The sequence below is a fragment of the Typopeltis vanoorti genome, chromosome 12, assembly GCF_054136105.1.
Source record: "Typopeltis vanoorti isolate ZY-2024b chromosome 12, IOZ_Tvanoo_1.0, whole genome shotgun sequence".
Classification (NCBI taxonomy): domain Eukaryota; kingdom Metazoa; phylum Arthropoda; class Arachnida; order Uropygi; family Thelyphonidae; genus Typopeltis; species Typopeltis vanoorti.
In genome coordinates, this window is record NC_143560.1 from 66030556 (window position 1) to 66052444 (window position 21889).

At 36.9% G+C, this 21889-nt stretch overlaps 1 protein-coding gene across 1 annotated transcript in view; it reads right to left on the reverse strand.

Moving 5' to 3' along the window:
* Positions 1-21889, reverse strand: part of LOC150100848 (flotillin-1-like) — a 198986-nt gene that overhangs the window by 37442 nt on the left and 139655 nt on the right. Inside the window, exon 10 of the mRNA XM_090401919.1 lies at positions 7982-8119. Within this exon, the coding sequence (XP_090258045.1) occupies positions 7982-8119 (138 nt within the window). The remainder of the gene's footprint in view (positions 1-7981; positions 8120-21889) is intronic.

Consider the following 21889-nt stretch of genomic DNA (forward strand, 5'->3'; position numbering starts at 1 on the left):
TGTATTTGTAAAAAAATACAATTGTATTCGGTTCATTCTTTCATGAACAGTTTAAGTTGTTTTATATCTCTTTTATTCACCCTGAAGAAGCCAAACAGCTAAGTTGGTGTAACGTGTTGGTATTTCTTACTTAGTATCAATTAAAATCCTTCGGCCAATATAAAACCCAGTTTATGTCAATTTTTTCTTACATTCAGATGGTCGAAAATAACAAAATCATTATGAACGGTAGATATTACAGTACACTTAACAATTATGAATTACAATAAGAACCAATGAAATTATTACAACCATCACATATTTTATATTAATATAAATATCAGTTTCTTATTGCAGGCACATCACAAGTCGATTATACACAATTACAAAACCAAAACTAATAAAATACTAATGCAAAGATACAACTGTGAAAAGACTCATAATTATAAATTAGGATTATTTTTATGCCATACTTCTGAATTTTGTAAGACATCGGACAGGATTGCATATGAGAAGTTTTTATACAAACATAAATGAATAGATATAAAAAGAAGCTTGTGAGTGACTGATAGTTATTAGAAAGTGATGTATGGAGATGTAGAAACCAAGAGAAGAGAAATGAATGGAGTAACATAGAATACTGTACTTAGGTCACTTATTTACCTGGTATATTACTAATAGTGGAGGGGTGTTACATCCTGAATGAAGAACTTGAAACAATTCATTCAGGATTTAACAAGTCAGAAAAATCAGCTGAGAGAAAAAACTTGTACTCGAGCAGAAGAAATAAAGTACTAACTGTAAATAGAAATAGAATTACCTCCTTTTAGTAGAATTGTAATACCATGTAAAGAACTTTGTGTATAAATTAGTATTATATGAATGCAACATGTATACAACGAATGGGTAAATTAGATGTAAACAATAGTCCAAAGGTCATGGGCTGGCCTGAGGCATTGGCAATCTTGGAAAGCAACGTACATTCGTTTCGCGGAAGAGACGCTACTAGAGATCTCACGATGTGCCAAAATCCCCGCGGACGAAGAAAGTAGCAGGCAGGAAAAGATCGCAGAAAGAGGGCGCTATCGCAGCTAGTAACAGGGTGCTAAAAGGGGGGGGGGGAGTGAAGGGAGAATAAAAAGGTTTGCACCCCTTTCCCAAAGCTTTTTTTTTTTGCCTATTTTGATGGATGATGATTCGACTTCTCCCATGGATCAGAAGTTCCTGATGGTGTCTCTTGGTAATAGTACAATATCAGACAGTGCGCTTTTCTCTTCGATGTCTGAATTTCTGAATTTCTGCGGTGCTAGAGCATGAGATGTCGGCATATGTTGTCTTCGCTCCTTCGCTGAAAGTTCTGACAGAATAATATCGCGGATGTATCCTATGAACCGGCAGTAGAAACGAGGATGGCCTGAAACAGATCGAGAATAGACACGGGAACAACGCCAGGTGCAGAGCATAGCTTAATCTGATGACTATAGTGACCCACCATGTGGACGCAGGCTTATGGAAGTATCGAGAGGTAATTCAAACAAAGAAGGACAGTTCAGACGGACCTGGAGATCCTGCCACAAGAAATGGTAAAGTACAGATTTTGTTGTATAATTACCCAGTCAGTAAAAGGGAAAGATCATTGTAGTGTAATAATCGAGTATAGACGGTATTTAAGAACTTTAAGTGATTATTTAGCAGTGGCTAATGTCCATAAGACAAATTGTCTGGAACGATTATAGATGATTGTGACTAGTTTAATGTGCAAGACTAACATAGTAGATAGAATATTGATTAGAAGTGTATAATGTTTATATTATGTGTGTTTAATCTCTAACTTAAAAAAGGATTTATTGTTCATGCATTAGAGTATTAATCAGTTTGATTTAGCATGTCATTGAACTAATTGAAAGTGAGATTGGTTTAACATGTGTTTAGATTCCAATAAATATGTTTTTTCTTCTACACCTGAGTTTTGCCTGTGATATGAATCAAAACTACCACTCATTAATCTGAACCATAGCGGGGGGGGGGGATTGAAAGAAAGGTATAACATGTTGTTATAGAGGTTACGACTGCAAACCAGAATTTACTTAGCCACAGTAAAGCGTTTAATTTATGAGTTTAAGCACTAAATTTATTCACCCATGAGCACCAAAAGTCTGGAAAAGTCTCCCTGAAGAAGAGTCCCCTCTATTCTAAGATATTGGTTTGTGCAGCTTTAAAAAAATAACTTTGTCAATATCTGAAGAGGAGACAGCCCCAGAAAGAAATTAGAGGATTCATTTCTTTTAGCAAGGAATAACCTTTAACAGTCAGGGTAAGCACGTGAGTAAAATTAGGAATCGGCTAGAGATATAGAATTTGCTTTCCTTATAGAATGAACACGTAAGAAGTGATACAGATATTAGAGTCAGGGAAATTTTGTAAGTCTTGTGGTTATTGTAGAGAGGTAAATTCGTAATGAAAGTAAATTATTTTAGGAAAAGTGATGACATAACAGGGGGATGTAGAGAGGATAAGTTATTTTCTGATAATTCAAATTTGAGGAAAGTGATAACATGCATACCTGATACAGAATCTGACTGCCCACATTGGTTTTAATGGCATCAATTTAATGCTGCTTGGTGAGGATTTGCATTTTTACTAGAAATACTGCAGGCTAAGTATTATATTAATGGGAATTTACTATAAGTGGTCAATGAAACCAGAAACCTGTGGGTAACAAAGGACAGAGAGTTGAAGTTTAAGGATCACATTGCTAAGACTGTTAAATTATCACATCTGATAACCAAAATGTTGAAAAGATCATCGATGTCCTGGAATAAGGAAGTTATCCTCCCACTTTACAAGGCTTTGATAAACCACATCTGTTATGCTGAAATATGGTCACCTGGTTAGGGAGATAAAGAGATAGTAGAGAAGAACCAGTGGAGGGATATCTGACCTATGGAATTGTGCATACAGCATAGATTGAAAAATTGTGGTCATCAAACCTTGAGAAACAGATCAATAAGAGGAGACAGACTGAAATACAAGTTGGTAAAGAGATAATCTTACAGTATAGAGAAAACTGACATTTTATAGTTTATGACAGATAAGAGTGAGAACTCAGGTTCATTCTTGGAAGCTGGGCAAGAAAAGGTTAGGAAATATAGGTGGTCTAAGTTGTTATCATGGCAAGTAATGAGTGTATGGATGATATGGGTGCATCTCCAGTAAATGTGTTCAAGGAGAGTATGTAGGCAATGAACAACATAGAAGAGATACTCCCTCAAAGAATGCTTCGACTCTCTAGAGCAGCATTAACAATAAGTTTGGTATTATTGACAGTACTTTCCACTCATCTTTTTCATTTTCAAGGTTTTGAAAATGAAAAAGATGAAATACCAGTGCTCAGGTAATTGGCACTGGTTATGGCAAAGTGTGGCCAAAGTTTATAGATATTAATGAGACTTGGATGACAAAATGATATAATCATAGGGTAGAATGCAATATTATAGTATTTTCAAGAGGACAGAGGTAACAGATTGGGAGGATGAGGTTTTACTAATGACAGTAGAAGAACTGAAGCAATAAAAAAAAAAAAAGCGCAGAAGTACATAAGGAGGGACAGATGCAGAGAGCAGTTCATTTGAGGCTATTGGGTATGAGATAGCCAACAGGATGAAGCATATAGTTTGTTGCTGTTACAGATGCAAGAGGGGTATAAGAGAGAATGTAGATAGTATGCATTGGCAAATTAGCATGAGTCCAGATTGAGTAATTATTATGGGAGTTCAACTATGGGGATAAAAACTGGAAGCAAGAATGGTAATAGGGAGTTAAGGAAATGAAATTTACACAGTTGTTGAGAGAGAGAATTACCTGAGACAGAACATAATGAAGGTAATACAAGGTTCAAGACTGCTAGATCTGATCACAGCATTAGAGAACTTAGTAACCAATCTAGCAATGTTACTTCTGCTGAAAAGAAATCATGTGGTCTTTACCTGGGAGATTGCTAGGCATGTAGAATATTCTGTTAAGAAGGTGTATTATGTGAAATTTTAAAACAGGTGATTATGACAAGCTGATGAGTCAGATTCAGCAGTGCTATGGTAAAAATTTAGAGATGTTGGCAGTGCATGAGAGAGGTGAAGGGGTGCTTGAAGAAAGCAGTATCGGACTGCATACTCAGAGTCATGATGATTCATCAAGTAGGAGTTGGATGGATGAATAGCATTATTAAGTAAGAGCTGCAGAAAAAGTTCTGGAAGGAATATACAGAAAACGGTGCTAAATTGCTCCTGAGAATGGGGAACACCCATGACCAGTACAAGGCACAGGCAAGAAGGGTGACATGTATGATAAGGAAGGCCGAAGCTAATTATGAGACCAAAAGAAATCCTAGAGGGTTATTTTGTTATGTGGCAGAATGAGGAAGAATGAGTCTAGAAGGATGAATTTAAAAAGTATTGATGGTATGGAGGTAACAGAAACAAATGAAATAGTTGAGTTGAAGTGTTCAGTTGTATGCTGATGATGGAAAGCTAGAAAGAGTTAATGAAGATGATGTAAAGGTAAATGGTTACCCATTTAATGGGTTCAAGCATAAGGTGATGCATTTTGGGAAGAAGAGATTGCAAGCTGTGTACTATACTGATGGAACTGAATGGCAGGAAATTGATGACTTTGTAGGTTACTGTGGATAGGAAGATGAAATTTAGAGGGCAGGCATATTGCAACAGTGGCCAAAATAATATATCTGATCGCATATTTGAAGAACAAGCTTTATTATTCCCCTTTATAAGGCTTTAATAAGGCCATATCTGGACTACTGTGCACAGATCTGGTCATCTGGATTCTGTGGGGATGAAAAAGTGGGAGAGGATCCATAGCTAAGTGACAAAGATTGTTAGAAGTTTATGGAATGGAATGGAATGCTCCCTATGAGAATAGATTGAAGGTCTGTGAGTTTCAAAACTAGCTGAGGCAAAAATGTGAAAGAGTTCCTCAAATATCACAACATCCAATTGCTCCTGTGGAAAAGTAAGGTAACTCTCCTGACATTAGCCCAAAAGAAAATTTTTTGATCATAGTGAAAAAGATACTTGGAAAATTAAAAATGATACAAAGGATAATTTAAATACAATCCATTATAAAAGTATGGTTTCAAGATGCAGAAATAAAAAAAATGGGTTCTACATTAGTAGAGTCTATGCCTAAGCAAATTAAAGTTGGAGTTTAATTTTTGTACCCATGTTCTTACGAAATTAAAATTTTTCTTTAAAACGTGAGTATTCGGATTAATTTGTTCACTACTGTATGATTTTTTTTTTTTGTTCTTCCTATTTTGTCGATGTATGAAATGCAAAGGATTTGTAGACTCCCAGATAAGTGAGTGGGTTTGTTAATGAGGGTGGTCTTCAAAAAATCAGTTGAAGTTCCTAAATTTCAAGGGGCAGTTTGAAAACTGCCCTGAGATTATTTTAATAGTATAGTATGCTATTAAATTCAATTAAAAAAATATACCCAAGTTAAAAAAATTTTATTTAATAAGGTCAAAGCACCTTGTAGCAACTTGTTTAGGCAAAATTCATAAAGTCTGCATTACTTCAGCCAGACTCGTCAGGTCTGGCTCCCACTGACAAGCCCACAATAAAGGTCGAAACCGGTATGGGTAGTGACCATTGCCTTTAATGCATAACATCATACATCTCTGCAAGGGGATGTGCTTTACATTAAGGGAAAAATACTAAGGAAAGAGCTTAAGCCACCTTTACCATGAGTTGCCTCAGACTTGCACTACGTGCAGGCGCAAACTTGACTTACTTGTCTGTTTGCTTACTTGGGAAATAGGATTAAAAACCAAGTTTATATAAAATTACTTGGTATCTTGAATACATAATATACTCAAGTTAAAAAACTTTCTACACACGCACACACACACACATATATATATATAATATTTATATATAATATATATATATATATATATATCTATTACTGATGAAGGCATTTAAGATGACAGAGTTTATTTTTTAAAAGCTTGCTTACTAGAGCAGGTGGATAAGGACCCCTTTTTTTAAGGGTGTTAATTATACCAAGTTCACAGGTGTGGTGGGAGTCAGTATACATGTATCCTAAGCATGTTTTCCAATAAACAAACCAGCTGATCAAAGGTGTGTAATTATAGCAATGAGAGAAGGTAGGAGACCTTGCTTTCCAAATTCAACCACAACATTTATTCGTTTACATTCATTTAGAGCAGTGTTTCTAAAAATGTGGTACATGTACCCCTGGAGGTACACGAAAGGTCTTCAGGAGGTAGGTGGCAATTTTCAGCTATGCATCATTAACGCATGGAATCATTATATTTCTCAACAAATAGTGCAATTAGAGACAACTGGGATAAAAATGGCACTAACTAATGAATCACATCTCCCCTCCAACAGAAACTGCTGCACAGACTCCAGCAAAACCATATGTTGCCAGTCCAACATATGGTTTTGCTGGACACCACCCCATTGTGAACGTGTTAAAACTAAGAAATACATAGTGAATGTGTTTCAGATATTATGGAATTCGGTTGAAGGGAATTAGCATTTCAACTCAACTGTTGAAATGCTAATTTGTCTTTGGTTCATGCGATCTTTTGTTAATACCGCACCAATCATATGCACTTCTTTATAGCTGCTTTACGTATCTCAAGTCTTGTAATTACTGTTAACTTTTGTTTGAAATAATGGGAAAGAAGACGAAGCTATCTGGGTAGATGACTTTGACAATGCACATAAGGAAACTGCTCTCGATGCCAAAAGTAGTGATAGCGAGTAGGAGCTTCTTGGTAAGTCGTACCATTTTCAGTTTTTTTCTGAAAACTTGAGTTTCCGAAAATCCCCACATATATCTCACACCACGATTTTTTAGCTTTAATTTTGGGAAAAAAGTGCAAGTTATATTCGAGTAAATACGGTAATTTTTTTAGCTTTCAAATTCTCAAGTATGGATCACTGGTTAAAAATTGGATTTATAAAACCCACAAAAGAGAACAATATAGCAAATACAAGTAGCTGTAAGCAACAAGAAAATGTTGATATTGCATCTGGCTCAAATGAAATTGATAAGGGTGTGTCGTCTGACATCTCTGGAGAACAAACTAGGAAGAAGATGAAAAATCTTCGAAAGTATGATATGAATTACTTGAAATGTGGATTTTCATGGATGGGAAATGAAGAGGAACCTATTCCAAATTTTGTTCTATTAAAAATAAATCATATTTTTTGTTTACATGAACACATAAATTCAAATAAAATAGACATTTACAATGAAATATACTTTATTTATTATCTAATAAGGGGGTACTTGGTATTAATGAAAATTTAAGAAGGGGTATGCAGATATCTGAAGTTTGAGAAACACTGATTTAGAGGATTAAATAAGGGAAAAAGTAATGCTCTCCAATCATGAGAGAAGGAAGGAGACCTCGCTTTCCAAATTCAAACATAAAACTTATCTGTTTATATTTTTCGGAGGATTAAGTAAGAGAGACAGTGTTTTGTAGCAGATAGTGTGCCCTCCCACAACAAGTCATATTCAGTTAAATTACAATGCAAGTTGAATTTACTAAATTTGTACACACTCATTTGAAGTAACCATGAAAATTTTCTTCCTTTTAATTATAAAAAAAATATGTAAATTGATAAGATTCAGTTGCTATACACTGATTACATGCTTCTCATTGTCTATACTTGGTAAAAACTACATAAAAATTTTGTATAAAAAATTAAATAAAACATCTGACATGATTCAGTTACTGCATACTGCACACGTTGCATAATCCATGTGTTTTCTTTTCTCTGATACACTGATATCTCTCTCTCTCTCTCTCTCTCCTCATGCTCAGAGTTAGTGTTTTTGTCAAACTGCTTATACAAGAGAGCACATAAACCAATATACTGTCTTGTTCACAATATGCTTCTGATCTTTTTTAAGAAAATAATTAATATTAAATATTATACATTACCTTTGGGAGAGTATCTAATACCATGTCAATCATTGCTGCATTTTTGTATTCCCTGAATGCATCCGCTTTCTTGGCCATTTGTTCTGCTTCAGCTTTGGCTTTAGCCTCGATTGCAAATGCTTCTGCTTCTCCTTTCAGCTGCAATATAAAAACATTTTGGAAAAAAATGGCATGATAACAGAATGCAAAAACTAATTCTGTACCTGTATTTGAAAAATACTTTTGTATGTAAATTATTCTAAGTTACGGTCTGATATTCAGTTTATTTTTCAGAAAGGGATCACATTAAAATCTGTTAAGATTTTTTTTCCAAAAATGTTATGTTTCTTATTACATTTATTAACTAACTTTTTTGAATATTTCCAAACTATTTAACTAATACATCAATTACAGAAAAATCCAATAATAATATTTATGTCTTTTTATTATTTAATAATATATTTAAGTGATTTCCATCTATTGTAAATCTATAATACATTAGCAAAGTTGTAGACAAAGAAAGATTGTGGAGGTATTACAAAGAAAAAAGTGATCAGCATACACCATAAATGGATTAAAGTTTTTTTATTAGTTACATATTTATTTTTTTACATAATCCAAACCTCTTGCTCTAATGACCAAACATGAAACTTTTATACGCCACTTTAGGCCTCCAATAAGCAGGGTGGTAGTCCCACAGCAGGGCGATGAAATTAAACTTTCACTAAAGACATTCACAAGCATCCATGTTCATAGAGGGATTTGAACAATAGTGTGCTAGCTGGAGAGTGGTTACACTGTGCTAATCAGGCTGCCAGTTATGTTTACACAATAGACATTTAAATGCCATCAGATATATTAATTATCAGTTGTATATTCATTAAGCAGGAGTTGTAGACAAAGAAAGATTGTGGAGGTATTACAAAGAAAAAAAGTGATCAGCATACCCCAAGTTTGCCTTTGGGTATGCTAATCTCAGAAAGAGTGATGTATGGAAAGAAGAGCAAACTTAATTATGACAGAAAGCTAGCTGATGAGGCCAAAAGAAATCCTAAAGAGTTCTTTTGTTATGTGGCAAGTAAAAGGAGGAATAACTATGGAAGGATGACTTTTAAAAAAAGTGCTAATGGTGGAGGAGAAACAGAAGCAAACCAAATAGTTGAATTACTGAGTGAGCATATTCAAGGGATCTGTCATCTAGATAGTGATGTAGCAATGGCGGATGTGACATTGAGTGATGAGAGAATAGAAGTTGAAGAAATGGAGGTCCTTAAAATATTGTGGAACCTCAATGTGAACAGAGCTATGGGATTAGATGGAATATTTTCCCATATATTAAAAGAATGGGAAAGGGAATTATCAGTTCCTCTGACCAAGCCGTATAATCTAAGCCCCAGTACTGGGGGAAGGACATGGGGTGGAAAGAGGACAAAATAGTCCCACTGCATAAAGGATGTCCCAAGACAGAAGTAGCAAATTATAGGCTAATCAGCATCTCAGGACTAGTAGTTAAAGCAGTGAAGAAATTGGTGAAAGAACAAATTCAGAACTAGGGGATAGAAATATTATACTCTAAGGGACAAGGTTTTGTGAAGGATAGGTCTTGTTAGTAATTTGCTTACTTTTATAATCAAGTGAGAAAGGAATTGGATAAGGGAAATGGCTACTCAGTGATATCGCTAGATTTTACAAAGGCATTTGATAGGATTCCATATAAAACTGTTGCATAAATTGGAGCAAATGGGGATGAATATGAATCTAATGATTCATATTCATCCCCATTTTAATGGATTAAAGAGTAGCTGATGGTATACTACAGGTGACCAGTAGTATACCACAGGGTTCAATACTTGGTCCTCTGTTGTTTAATTTATACACCAATCATAGAGGAAAAATGATTTGACAAGAAATATTCAGTTGTTAGCTGATGATGCTAAATTTGGAAGAGTGATAGTAAATGAAGGTGATGCAGAGATCCTGCAGGAAGACTTAAATCGACTAGTAGTATAGGCAAAAGTAAATGGCTAACAGTTTAATGTGGCCTAAGGTGATGTACTTTGGGAAGGGATCGCAAGTTGTGTACTATACTGATGGAACTGAACTGCAGGAAACTGATGAGGAAAGGAACTTGGGGATGATTGTGTACAGGGAGTCGAAGTTTAGAGGGCATGTTAAGGTAACAAAAGCAGCAGATCAAATTATATGGTTGTTGAAGAACACACTAACAACCAGGGATACAGGAGTTATTGTTCTCCTATATAAGATTGTAATAAGACCATATCTGGGCTACTGTGCATAGATCTGGGCATGTGGATTCCTTATGGATAAAGAAGTGGTGGAGGGGATCCACCAGCAAGTGACAAAGATTGGTGCAGGTCTGTGGAATGCTTCTTTTGAGAATAGGTCACAGTCTGTGGGCTTCAAAAGCAGATGGGCAAAAAAGAGATGTGATAGAAGCATATAAGTTGTTAAAGGGAATTTATAACATTGACACTGACAACTTTTTTCAGTACATGTGAAGAAGAAAAATAAAGAGGGGCAAAGGTGTTAGGACTAGATTTTTTGCTAGGAAGATGGCGAGTAGGTTGCCATAGGTGGTTGTGAGTGCTTCATCAGTGGATGAATTTATGGAGAGATATGATAGGTATTGTGCGAATAATGGATCTCTCATGACAAGTCTTCTGATTCCATAAAGATATCTGCATAATAATATTTGGATCATGAGTTTGGCTGTTTTTCAAATAACTGGTTCCTCAACAGAAAAACCTAATATTTTTTTTTATCCAAGATGATATTTCATTTTTTTTTATCCCTCACTTTACCGCTCAAAGAATTCAAATCAACCTAACTATTCAACAGACAAAATTTTGACAATTCCTACAATTTTATATATAAAATCTAAGAACTACGTTCTCTTTTATTTTTTCTCATGAACGACAGTACACTAACTTATCTAGGCAGTAATACTTAGTTATAATAAGAGTATGACATAACATGCTCTATCAGGAGCATGCTTTCCATTATATACATACTTAGGGCAACTAAGTGTGAAGTTGACTGCTTTCACTATACAAAAAAAAAGCATTATTGCAAATATGATATTATGTATTATCATTATTATTAATATATGATTATGAATATAATATTTGAGCGAACCATGTTCTCAATACGGACAAGAAAGATTGCAAAATTCCAGTGTCTAGGACTAAATCCCAGAAGTATAAAATGCTGATGGAACTGATGTTCTGGCTACCACAATATGGAGGACATCGAACTTCAGAGAAGTCCTGTCAGTCTCTTACAAACAAATCCTCGCCTGCACCTTTACATTAGCAGGTCAATTAGTGGACCTGGATAGATATTTCTCCCCCCCCAACATAATACCATCAGATAGGATGAGACTATATAGGAGTGAACTGATGCGTACAGGATTTAAGGTGTCTACACTCCTCAAAAGAGACGCCAAACCTCTGCGATAGATGAGCTGCACTGATATAATACCAACATTTTGTTTACTAGTAATCTGAAGTGACCACGTTTACTAATTCCTCATTTTTCTCAGCATTCAACATAAGTAATGTTTTCACATTTAAATCAGCATCATCATGGAAAGACCTAACATTTCTACTTTTCAAAAGTACAATTTTAAAATGATTATGCCTCAGACCAGATAGCATACTGAACTAAACCTAATGATAATGCTGGGGAAGGTGTCCATAGTCAGTTAGCAACTTCCTGCCACATTTGGCAAGGTATGCAGTCTGACTAGTGATGTGGAAAAGGAAGGGACAAGCACTGCCAAGGCCACAATTTGAAAAAGAGTAAGCTAGTGAAGAATCCATTACTGTATATTTCACATCCTCCTAATTTCAACTCTCCATAAACAACTACCATGAAAAGTCATGCTAAGAGAAATAATTACATGCAGAATAAGGCAAACCTCCAAATGCCTTCCAGATTCACTGGAGGGCTTTTGGAATGTTCCAATCTCAGTAATCATCTCCATCAAGCATATTCATCTCCAGTCTGCAAAACCACATTTCAGCTACTGAAGCACTGCTCGTTTCAATCCTGACCTCTTCATATGAATCCCATCTTCAACCTGCTCTAGAGAATAAATATGTAACTTTTCAAACCACTTCAAGCTTCCAGTAAGCAAGCTGGTGGTCTTACACCAGGTGATGAAATTCATCTTATAAACTTCAGTGCCCATAATGAGATTCGATTCCATGACCTATTGGTTGAAGAGCAAGTATGCTATCTGCTCAGCCACCCAAGACTAGTGAATTACAAACAGTGACTCTTTTCATCTCAAAGATGGAATGTTTCCAAATTAGAATCTTCCCTTTCTGATCTTCTTCGGCCAAAATCTCTCTCTTCTGATCCATTCTATTAAATTCATTGTTGTCTCTGTTGCTCTTTTTGATTTCCTTTCTTTAAATGGTGATTTCTGCAGTCCAACTTTTCTAATAGTGAAATCATCCTTGGAGATTTTAATGTTTGCAACTAGCTTTCCTTTCAAACTACACTGATCCTATAGGCAGAGATACTGAGACATTTGTTGTCACCAATGGCCTATCAGAAAACAAGATAATCCATTCTCCAAGCAGTACTGTGAAGATCAGAAGAAAACAATCATTAATTTATTAAACTTGCTAATATTTTGCTGGCTAGAAAACCAGCATCATCAGGACACAAATTACAACTCTAGTGATACACAGCACTCAATTAAAATGGTATGGAAGCAATTAAAATTCTAATGGAAAAGGTGCATTGTTATGGCATTAGTTCCTTTTCCATTAGATGGATAACAGTCAAGGTAATTCAGAGCAGTTCATGCTAATATGGTCTTAGCATGACTGCCTCCCAGATCTTTGGTAAATTAATGCATCCATACTTGTTGAGGTTAGGGAAATGCTTCATAACTGACCATGCTCCAGACAATGATCTGGATATTCCTTCATGCAGGATCAAATGGAAGACAACTGTGCTGAAAAGAAGCCACTACAGGTCTGACAGACTATCTTTAGAATTAGAATCAACATTATCTGCCAGTCCTGACATGCCATACAGATGATTGCAGATGTAGTTCCTGTGTTCTTCAGGGCAGATGTTAACAGAGCTACCTATCTTTCCAAAGTGAGACAAAGCTGCAGGCACAAGGTACACCCCAGGATGTGCAAGAGGATGAAAGTGATCCTAAGAACTTTAGCTATCTTTTCAGATATATCTAGAATATAAGAGATGGGAATAGTTGTTGTGACCTTGTCTGCTGGTTGTAGGAGGGATGGGGTGAGGAATGAAGTATTTTGTTTATTTCATTGGAGTTGTAGTCATTGACTAAAAACTTGTTGCAAAGATACCTGACCTGGCTCTGTGTGGAAGTGTTTTGAGGATGATATACTGTTTGGATAGGTGGTGATGGTGTGATTGCTTACGTAAGTACCTTCCAAATGTGTGTGGGTTTTCTGTAAACGAAAAAGGATAATGAACTATTTGATAGTCATGGCACTAGTGCATCTAGAAAGGGAAGACAATTTCTTTTTCTATGGTGAAGGGTATTTTTGGATGTTGGTTGTTTAAATGTACTAAACATTTATTTAATATGTCTACGCCATAAATAAAATAACAAAAACATCATCTACATAGCATACCCAAACTATTGGTTTATGTGTAACTGTGTTGAGTACTTGGTTATCCAGAAATTCCATATAGAAATTGGCTAGTGGGGGGGGAGAGAAAGGGGACCCCATAACAGTACTGGTTGTTTGTATATTTTTTCTTTCCATATAAAATAACCTGAACAAATGGCGATCTGAATAATTCATAAATGTCAGAAGAAATGTTGTTCCTGATTGGCAGTTATTATTCGAATACTGCTTCTTGCTTAAATGTGAGAGCAGTATTTACAATCATTTTTGCAGCAAACCGAAAACCTCTAAAAATTCTTGATACTCTCCAAAACAGAGTAGTTCAGCTAATGACACACTCTCACTCACTCATACACATGATAGTCTGTTTCTGCACTGTGCCTTTTCTTGGTCGACAACAGAACTGGCATTTATCAGCCCACCCATTTCTACTAAGCATACAATAATACAAGCAGCAGCAGCCACCCAGGATCCATTTACAATTCAAACACTAACCCACAAAACTGCTACTTTCACTAATCTTACATCCATCTACCTCAGTTCTCTGGAATGCCCTTGCTACAGTAAATAATTCACCTCTGTAAGGACACTTCTGATTTTTGTCTGCTAAGTAAAACAGAACTATGTAGTACAGCCAATGTAAGACTTTTATAATTCTATACTTGAGCATTTCTGGTCGAATATCATCTACTCCAGGTGCCTTTTCAGACTTTTGATGGCTTTTTCTACTTCAAGTATGGATATGTATTCCTGACATGCCTGGACAGTGTTTTTTTTACCACTGTGCTCTCACTGATTGTTTCGTTTAGCAATTTTTTGAAGTAATTACTCCATACTTCAAGGATATCTTTTTCTCCAGTTTTCATATCACCTTTATCATCTCTAATTCCCTTTACAGAACTATTTCCTCCATTTCCGAACTTCTTCAACAACTTCCAGGATATCTTGCCACCTTCTTGATATTTATTTTCTATGTACTTACCAAAGTCTTCCCATGACTTTTGTTTAGTTAGTGTTACACAGTGTTTAGCTTTCTTACATTTGTCTCTGTATTCTCTAAGAGCACAATCTGACTTATTTGCCAGGAACTCGATATGCTTTCTTTTCCTTCAATGCCTCTTTAATTTCCTCTGTCCACCATGGAATTCTGATTTTTTTCCTCACCACAATCAATCAGTGTTTTCTTCAGGGCTTGCCACTGAATCTTCAAGGTTTGCTTCCTGTTCTCAAACTCTTTCATTTTTTCTTGAATAATGTTTGTAACCTACATTTAATATCTAAGAGCTGCTCAACTTTTATTTGCTTTAAAACTTTCGTACATGTTCTTCTTTTTCAATATGAAATTCAATTTTATTCTGCTCAAGACTAAATGGTGATCACTTCCAATTTCAAATCCTCTATACCCTCTGGTGTCCAAGCACCCTAGAACCTCCTATAAATCAATAAAGATGCTCTCTCACAGTTTGATTTTGCTGGTATAAGTACAATCCATTCCTCTTCTTTGTACAAACCTTGTAATTTTCATAATTCAAGTTTCAAAATTCCCTAACATCTTGATCATTTTCTCTATGCCATTCTCCAGTGAGATGGAACTGGGTTATTTTTAATCACTACAGGAGCAACAAACGCTATGAGGACAGTGTATTGTCTATTTTGCATATATTTTTCCAGACAGTTTTGTCTGTTTTGTGAGATGAAAAACCTAACTTTATGGTTAGGTTTTTCATCATATCAATTTACCATATCAATCCACCTATATCTTGGTCTTCCTCACTGGGAAGAAAAGCCCATCCATTAAACTGTGCTGGTCCTGTCTCATTTCTTATAAAAACGATCTCACTTCACTTCCTCTTAACTTTGATAGTGTTCAGGTCTCCAATCAAGATCAGACTGTTGTTCTTGAACTTAACTATATTTCTAGCCTTTCCAAACATAAACATCGTCATACTGGCAGCTTCTTCGGCTTCCAAAATACTTGGCATCCTCTTCAAGAACACCACTTTCACTTTTAAAACTCCAAATGTTATATATAAATACAAAATCTATCCAACATTTTCTGAGAATGTTTGAGGATATCCAGAAAAGAGCACTTCACTTATCAGATAGCTTATCTCTCTCTCACGCGCGCGCGCGCACACGCACACACACACACACACACAGTGACTTATTTCAGTCACTAAGTGTTTTCCTGAATCTTACTCCACTGGTCTGACCACAATCATTTGTTTTATCATTGACATAAAAGCAATGCATTTTCCATTTAGCACCCCTATAGAGTTTGGCTTTAAACTTACTGAACTAGCTGTTCATCATCTTCTTTCATTCCATCTGTCCATTTGTTACAACTGCTTTCCTTATCTGCCTTGACTATATACACAGCATGTTTGTGTTTTTTTTTTTAAATTTGTGCTGTGTCATGTCTTCTATTTCTATGGTACTTATGAATTAGCAATCATATAAGGTGGGAATACCCTATAGCACTATAGTGGCCAGGATACCCTATATTGGGAATCCTGGCCATTGTGAACACAAGGCGAATGAAATCAAAAAATTCCTCCACTTCTACCTTAGTAGAACCTTCTGTGGAACCATAGGCACAAATAAGTCTCATTGTCAAATTCCCCATTCTGATATTTGCCCACATCACTCTACTCGAGACTGGCTGCTATTCAAGAAGATTCACCTCGCATTTTGTGTTGAATACTATGGCTACTCCTTCTTTTCCTTGATTGTCATTGCCTGAATATAGCATTTTGTATTTATTGCTCAGAAAGATCTCACTAGTTTTGGTCTTTTTTGTTTCAGTCAACCCTATCATGTCGATCTGGTACTTATCTAATTCTAATTCTTTGCCATTCAGGCTTCTTATGTTGATAGTACCGATCTTTAACTCTGGTGATATTGAGTTGGGGTGTGCTTTCAGGTTTGTTCCAGTAGCTGACTTTTCGCTGTTCACCCTGGTTCCCTGGTGAAAACAACGGGGGGCTTGTTTAACCAGGCGACGCCCCAGCCGGCATGAAATTTTGTCATGTTTTACCATCATTTTGTATATTGGTTTAAGCTGATATGAATACAATTTGGTCAGCTAAATCCCAATTTGCCAGCCCATTCTCGTTCGTTCAGTATCCAGGTAGATACCCAACAGGGTGCACCACGAGAAGGTGAGGATTGGACATTAGTTCAGAAGCCATGGTCGGTTCTCTGCATTCCTTGAAAGGCTATGTGGAGGTCTCTTCTCAGTTATACAGCTTTGACCCTTAAACACCCGAATTCTTTCTAAAATAATGGAAAAAACTATCAACAGCCAACTCCTATGCTATCTTGAAGATTCTCATCTAATAAATGATTGGCAGTATGGATTCTGTAACTGTCGATCAACAAGGGGATCTACTAACCTACATCACCCATGTCTGGACGACGACACCATGGAAATATTTGATGATTTTCAAATGTCTATTAAGAAAACTCTCATCATTCAGTATGTCCCTAACTTCTGCAATTGGATGCTCACTCAAATGATAGTGGATGGCTCCTTATCTTCTAACTACGCAACTAATGCTGGAGTCCCATAAGGCTCTGTTCTTTCGTCTGACAGCACACTACACTACACCACTCCTCTTTGTTTGACAAACAAATTCTCATCTTCAAAACAATCATCAATGGGATTTGGATAACCTTGTTAACTTCACTGCTAGCAAAACACAGCTCTGCATTATTTCCCCCCAAAAGAACCCCTTTCTTCCTTTCTTACTCTTGATAATACCCAAATCTCTTTTGACACGAACATATCATAAATATTACCTTCTTTAGATCCAAAAACTTAGGTTCTCTTTCATTCAAGATGCTGCTATAACTCCTAACAGTTCCATTGAATGTTTCTCTCACATCTGGAATGGTGCCCCTAGGAGCTTCCTAAAAATACTGGATTCTATAGAAAAAAAGGGCAGTCAGATTGATTGATGATCCCTCACTCACTATTACACTCACTCTCATACAGGTGTTCAGTTTCATAGCTTGAAATTTCTAAAAATACTTTTACAGGTGCTGTTTGTCAGAATTGGTCAATAATTCTCCCACCACCATCTGCCAAATGCATGCAGATGCTAATCAACACCCTTTCACAGTTTAACTTCAAACTCACAGAACAAACTTCTACTCCTCATTCATCCCCTCACTGCCAACCTGAACATTGCCATCTCGTGTTTCCAAGGAATGCAATCACTGCTTTTCAAGTCAAATGTGAACAAGTTCCTTATTGCCCATCCCTCACTCACTGATACACTACACTCACTTTCACACAGGCATTCACAGTTTCCCTTGGCCTGTGTTTTCTATAAATACTTCTATGGGTACTGTTCATCAAAATTCGCCTCAATAATTCCCCCCTCATCATCGTCAAACCCATCCAAATGCATGCAGCAGCTAATCAACACTCTTTCACAGATTAACTTCAAAGCCCACTGAACAAATTTCTCCTCTTGTTCATCCCTTCCACTGATGCTGTCTGGAACAGTCTGCCATGTTTCCAAGGAATACAATCCACAGCTTTTAGTCAAATGTGAACAAGTTCCTTATTGCCCATTCATGGTACCAGTGTACTATAAAATGATGTGCCTTTCGTGGATGGGTTCTTAAAAAAAAGACAAACCCAGAAGGTTGTTTAGAATAATGATATCGCATGAGAATCTGCAAAGGCTGGATGTAGATAGTGCATGGGAGATGGTGAAGGAGTGTTTGAGGAAAGTAACATCAGACAGCATATCTGTTCATCTGGGAGTTAAATGATTAAGCTTCATCATTAAGCTGAAGCTACAAAAGAAAGAAAAATTTATGGAGGGGAATTCAAATAGGAATGACCAACAGACATACGAGCAGTAGATAGTACAGGTTACAAGGATGACCAGTATGGTATGAAAGGGAAAAAAATCAGAGTATGACAAAAATTAGCAGTACAGGCCAAAGGTAATCCCAAGAAATTCTTTCATTATGTGGCAAGTAAAGGGAAGAATGATTATAAAAGAATAATTTTGATGAATAGTAATGGTAAGGCAATAACTGAAGCAGATGAAATACTTGATCTACCAATAATTGTCCAGACACTCTAATGTTATCGAAGTTATGGAACATTCCAGGTTTGTTAATAACATAAAAATTGATGTACAGATAACAGAAAGCAGTATTTCATTTTAGCAGTTGAATACAGGTGGTAAAGCAACATAACGTAAACTCAGTGACTTCAAGAGAGGTATAATCATGGGCTGTCACATTCTCGTGGAATGGCTTAGACGTTGGTTATGCATTTTCACTATATAATTTAAGGAAATTACAACGTACTAGGATATACGTTAAAATAAATTTTACTATATTTCAATATTTCGGCAACATCACGTTGCCATTTTCAAGAACTTAAGAACAAGACACATGCACGCAGGCACAACAAAACAGTAAATGAGGAAGAAGTCTGAAGCTATTATTTCTCCTAAAGTCCTGATGGTGCCCTCTAGTGGGCAATATTGGTATTCTTGGGCGCCTGGGCTGAAGGTCTTCTGATGTAGGATTCCCAAATTTGAGGAAGTCTCATGCAGCCAAATTTGTTGAGGTTTGGATCATTTCTTAGGGCTGAAGTTGATTCCATGAAAAGCCTTTCATGTCTGTAGTTGCTACGGTGTATTATCCTGGCTTTCTTCCACCGTTTCTATGGCAGGTATCCAGCGTATGGTCAGCAAGACCAGAGTGGCTCTATTGGTGAAACCTGATGTAGTCCTTGTGTTCTGAAATTCTGATATTTGCTGTCCTGCCTGTTTGGCCAAAGTAGGACAGCTTACAGCTGCAAGGGACCTGATATACACCAGGTAGGTCTAGGGGGGAGGTTGGTCTTTAGTAGAGCGGATCAGGGATGCCAATTTTTTATATGGTTTGTAACAAGAAGTTATGTTTTTTTAGGATTTTTGTGATTTTTTCCAAGGTGCCTCGGATATAGGGTATGGTGATGGATTTAGAGTAATCCTTGTTGTGAGGTGGGGGAGGGTTGTGGTTTACTGGTTTCAATATTTTTTGGATTTTTGGGGGGGGGGGTAGCCATTGGCTGAGAAACTGTTGAGAATGTGGTTTAGTTCTGTGGTTAGGGCATTGTCATTCGAGCAGATAAGTTTAGCCCTGTTGTGTAGTGTCTTAATGACTCCATATTGTTGTGAAGGGGGGGGGGATTGTTGGTGAATGTATCTGCCTGTATGGGTGGGTTTTCTATATACTGAGAAAACCAAGGTTCCATCAGGCTGGTGGGTGACTAGTGTGTCTAAGAAAGGAATGCAGTTGTTTTTTTCCTCTTCCAGGGTGAATTTGATTCTAGGGGTGTTGGTTGTTCGAGTGTGTAAGGAAGGAGAGGAGTATCGGGGCCATGTGGCCAAATAGCAAACACATCATCAACATAACAAAGCCAAATGGCTAGTTTTTGTGGGCAGAGTTTAAGGCTTTCTCTTCAAAAGTCTCCATATAAAAGTTGGCCAAGGGCGGGGAGAGTGGAGAACCCATGGCTGTCCCCTCTATTTGTTTGTAGAATTTTCCTTGCCAAACAAAATAGCCCGAGTTCATTGTGAACTGAAATAGGGCTGTGATATCAGGAGGAAATTTAGCTTGGATTAGCTCTAAGGATTCTTTGAGTTTGTGAATAAGGAGGAGACATCAAAACTGACCATTATGTCAGTGTGTTTGAGTGTAAGGTTTTCTATGCTGGCTTTGAAGTGGGCAGAGTTTTTTATGTATGAAGGTATGTTGCCAGTATAGTGTGAGAGAGCTTTGGCCAAATGTTTAGCTAGTTTGTATGTGGGGGAATCAATGCCATCCACTATGGGACGTAATGGCACATTTTCCTTGTGAATTTTTGGGAGTCCATAAATACAGGGGATATGGAGTTATATGGTTTTAATTTGTTAGTGATTTCCACAGGCCAAGAAGTGACCTTCTTAAGGAGCCTGTGCAGTTTTCTAATTTGAGAGTTGATGGGATTGTACTCAATAGGGAGGTAAGTGGCCCGATCTAACAATACAGATTTCAGCTTACCTGTGTAATCTTTTTGGTTAAGCAATACTGTGGCATTCCCTTTGTCAGCTTTGGTGATTATTATTTTCTTGTTTTTCTTTAATTCTAATAGAGATTTAATTTCTTTACTGGGCATGTTGGTTTTAGGTGGTTTAGCTTTGGTCAGAACACAAGCTACATCCAGTCTAATGTCGTTGGCGACATGGCTTGGAAGGTGTCGAATCCCGCGTTCAATCCATATCATGATATCCTCAGCAGGTATTCTTCTGGGGCAATGGCGAAGTTGTGGCCACGTGCGAGGGCATCAAGTGCTTCAGGTTTCACACTAAGTGATGACAGGTTAACTACCGTTTCGGTAGGAAGTTGCGGTTTCGAGATCGCGTCCTTTTTTAAATTTTCAAATTTTTTGATGTGTCGATCTTGTACCACTTTTTTAAATTCTTTCTCCGCTGCAGTGCACAAGATGTGTAAAATCGACCAAATTTCGTGACTTAAGGTGCTTGAAAGGTCATCTTCGAGTGCCTGTATAGCTGAGTTAGCTTCACTCAGGAAACAGCGAGTGGCGGCAATTTGTTCTCTGAGTAAGGCTTGGCTGGCACGGTTATAAATACGAAGTGCCTTTTGCGAAGAGAAACGGTGCTTGAATTTCACACAGTTAGGGATTACCTTGTTATCTTGGCAGCGCTTCAGGAAGGCAAGACGATTCAGTTGTCTTGATAGCTTCAACTTCAGTTTACCATAATGGCGTGCTTTACGTGCGATAACATCTCCGTGGATAATCGTAATTCTTGGATCTTTATCGTAATTTTATTCATAACTTTAGGAGAAATAATAGCTTCAGACTTCTTCCTCATTTACTGTTTTGTTGTGCCTGCGTACACATGTCTTGTTCTTAAGTTATTGAAAATGGCAACGTGACGTTGCCGAAATATTGAAATATATTAAAATTTATTTTAATGTATATCCTAGTACGTTGTAATTTCCTTAAATTACATAGTGAAAAAGGGCTGTCACATTGGTGGCACATCCATATGTACCATTGATGCTCAACTGGAGCATTCAAAATCGACGGTTGGCGATGTGATCAACAAATGGAGACATCCTGGCATCACTAGTGTAGGAAAATAGCAGGGTGGCTGCTAAAAATGAATGACGGGGACATAGGATGTTAAAACGAGTGGCACACAAAAACCAGCTATAATCAGCACAAACCATTTGTGATGAGTGCCAGAAACACCAT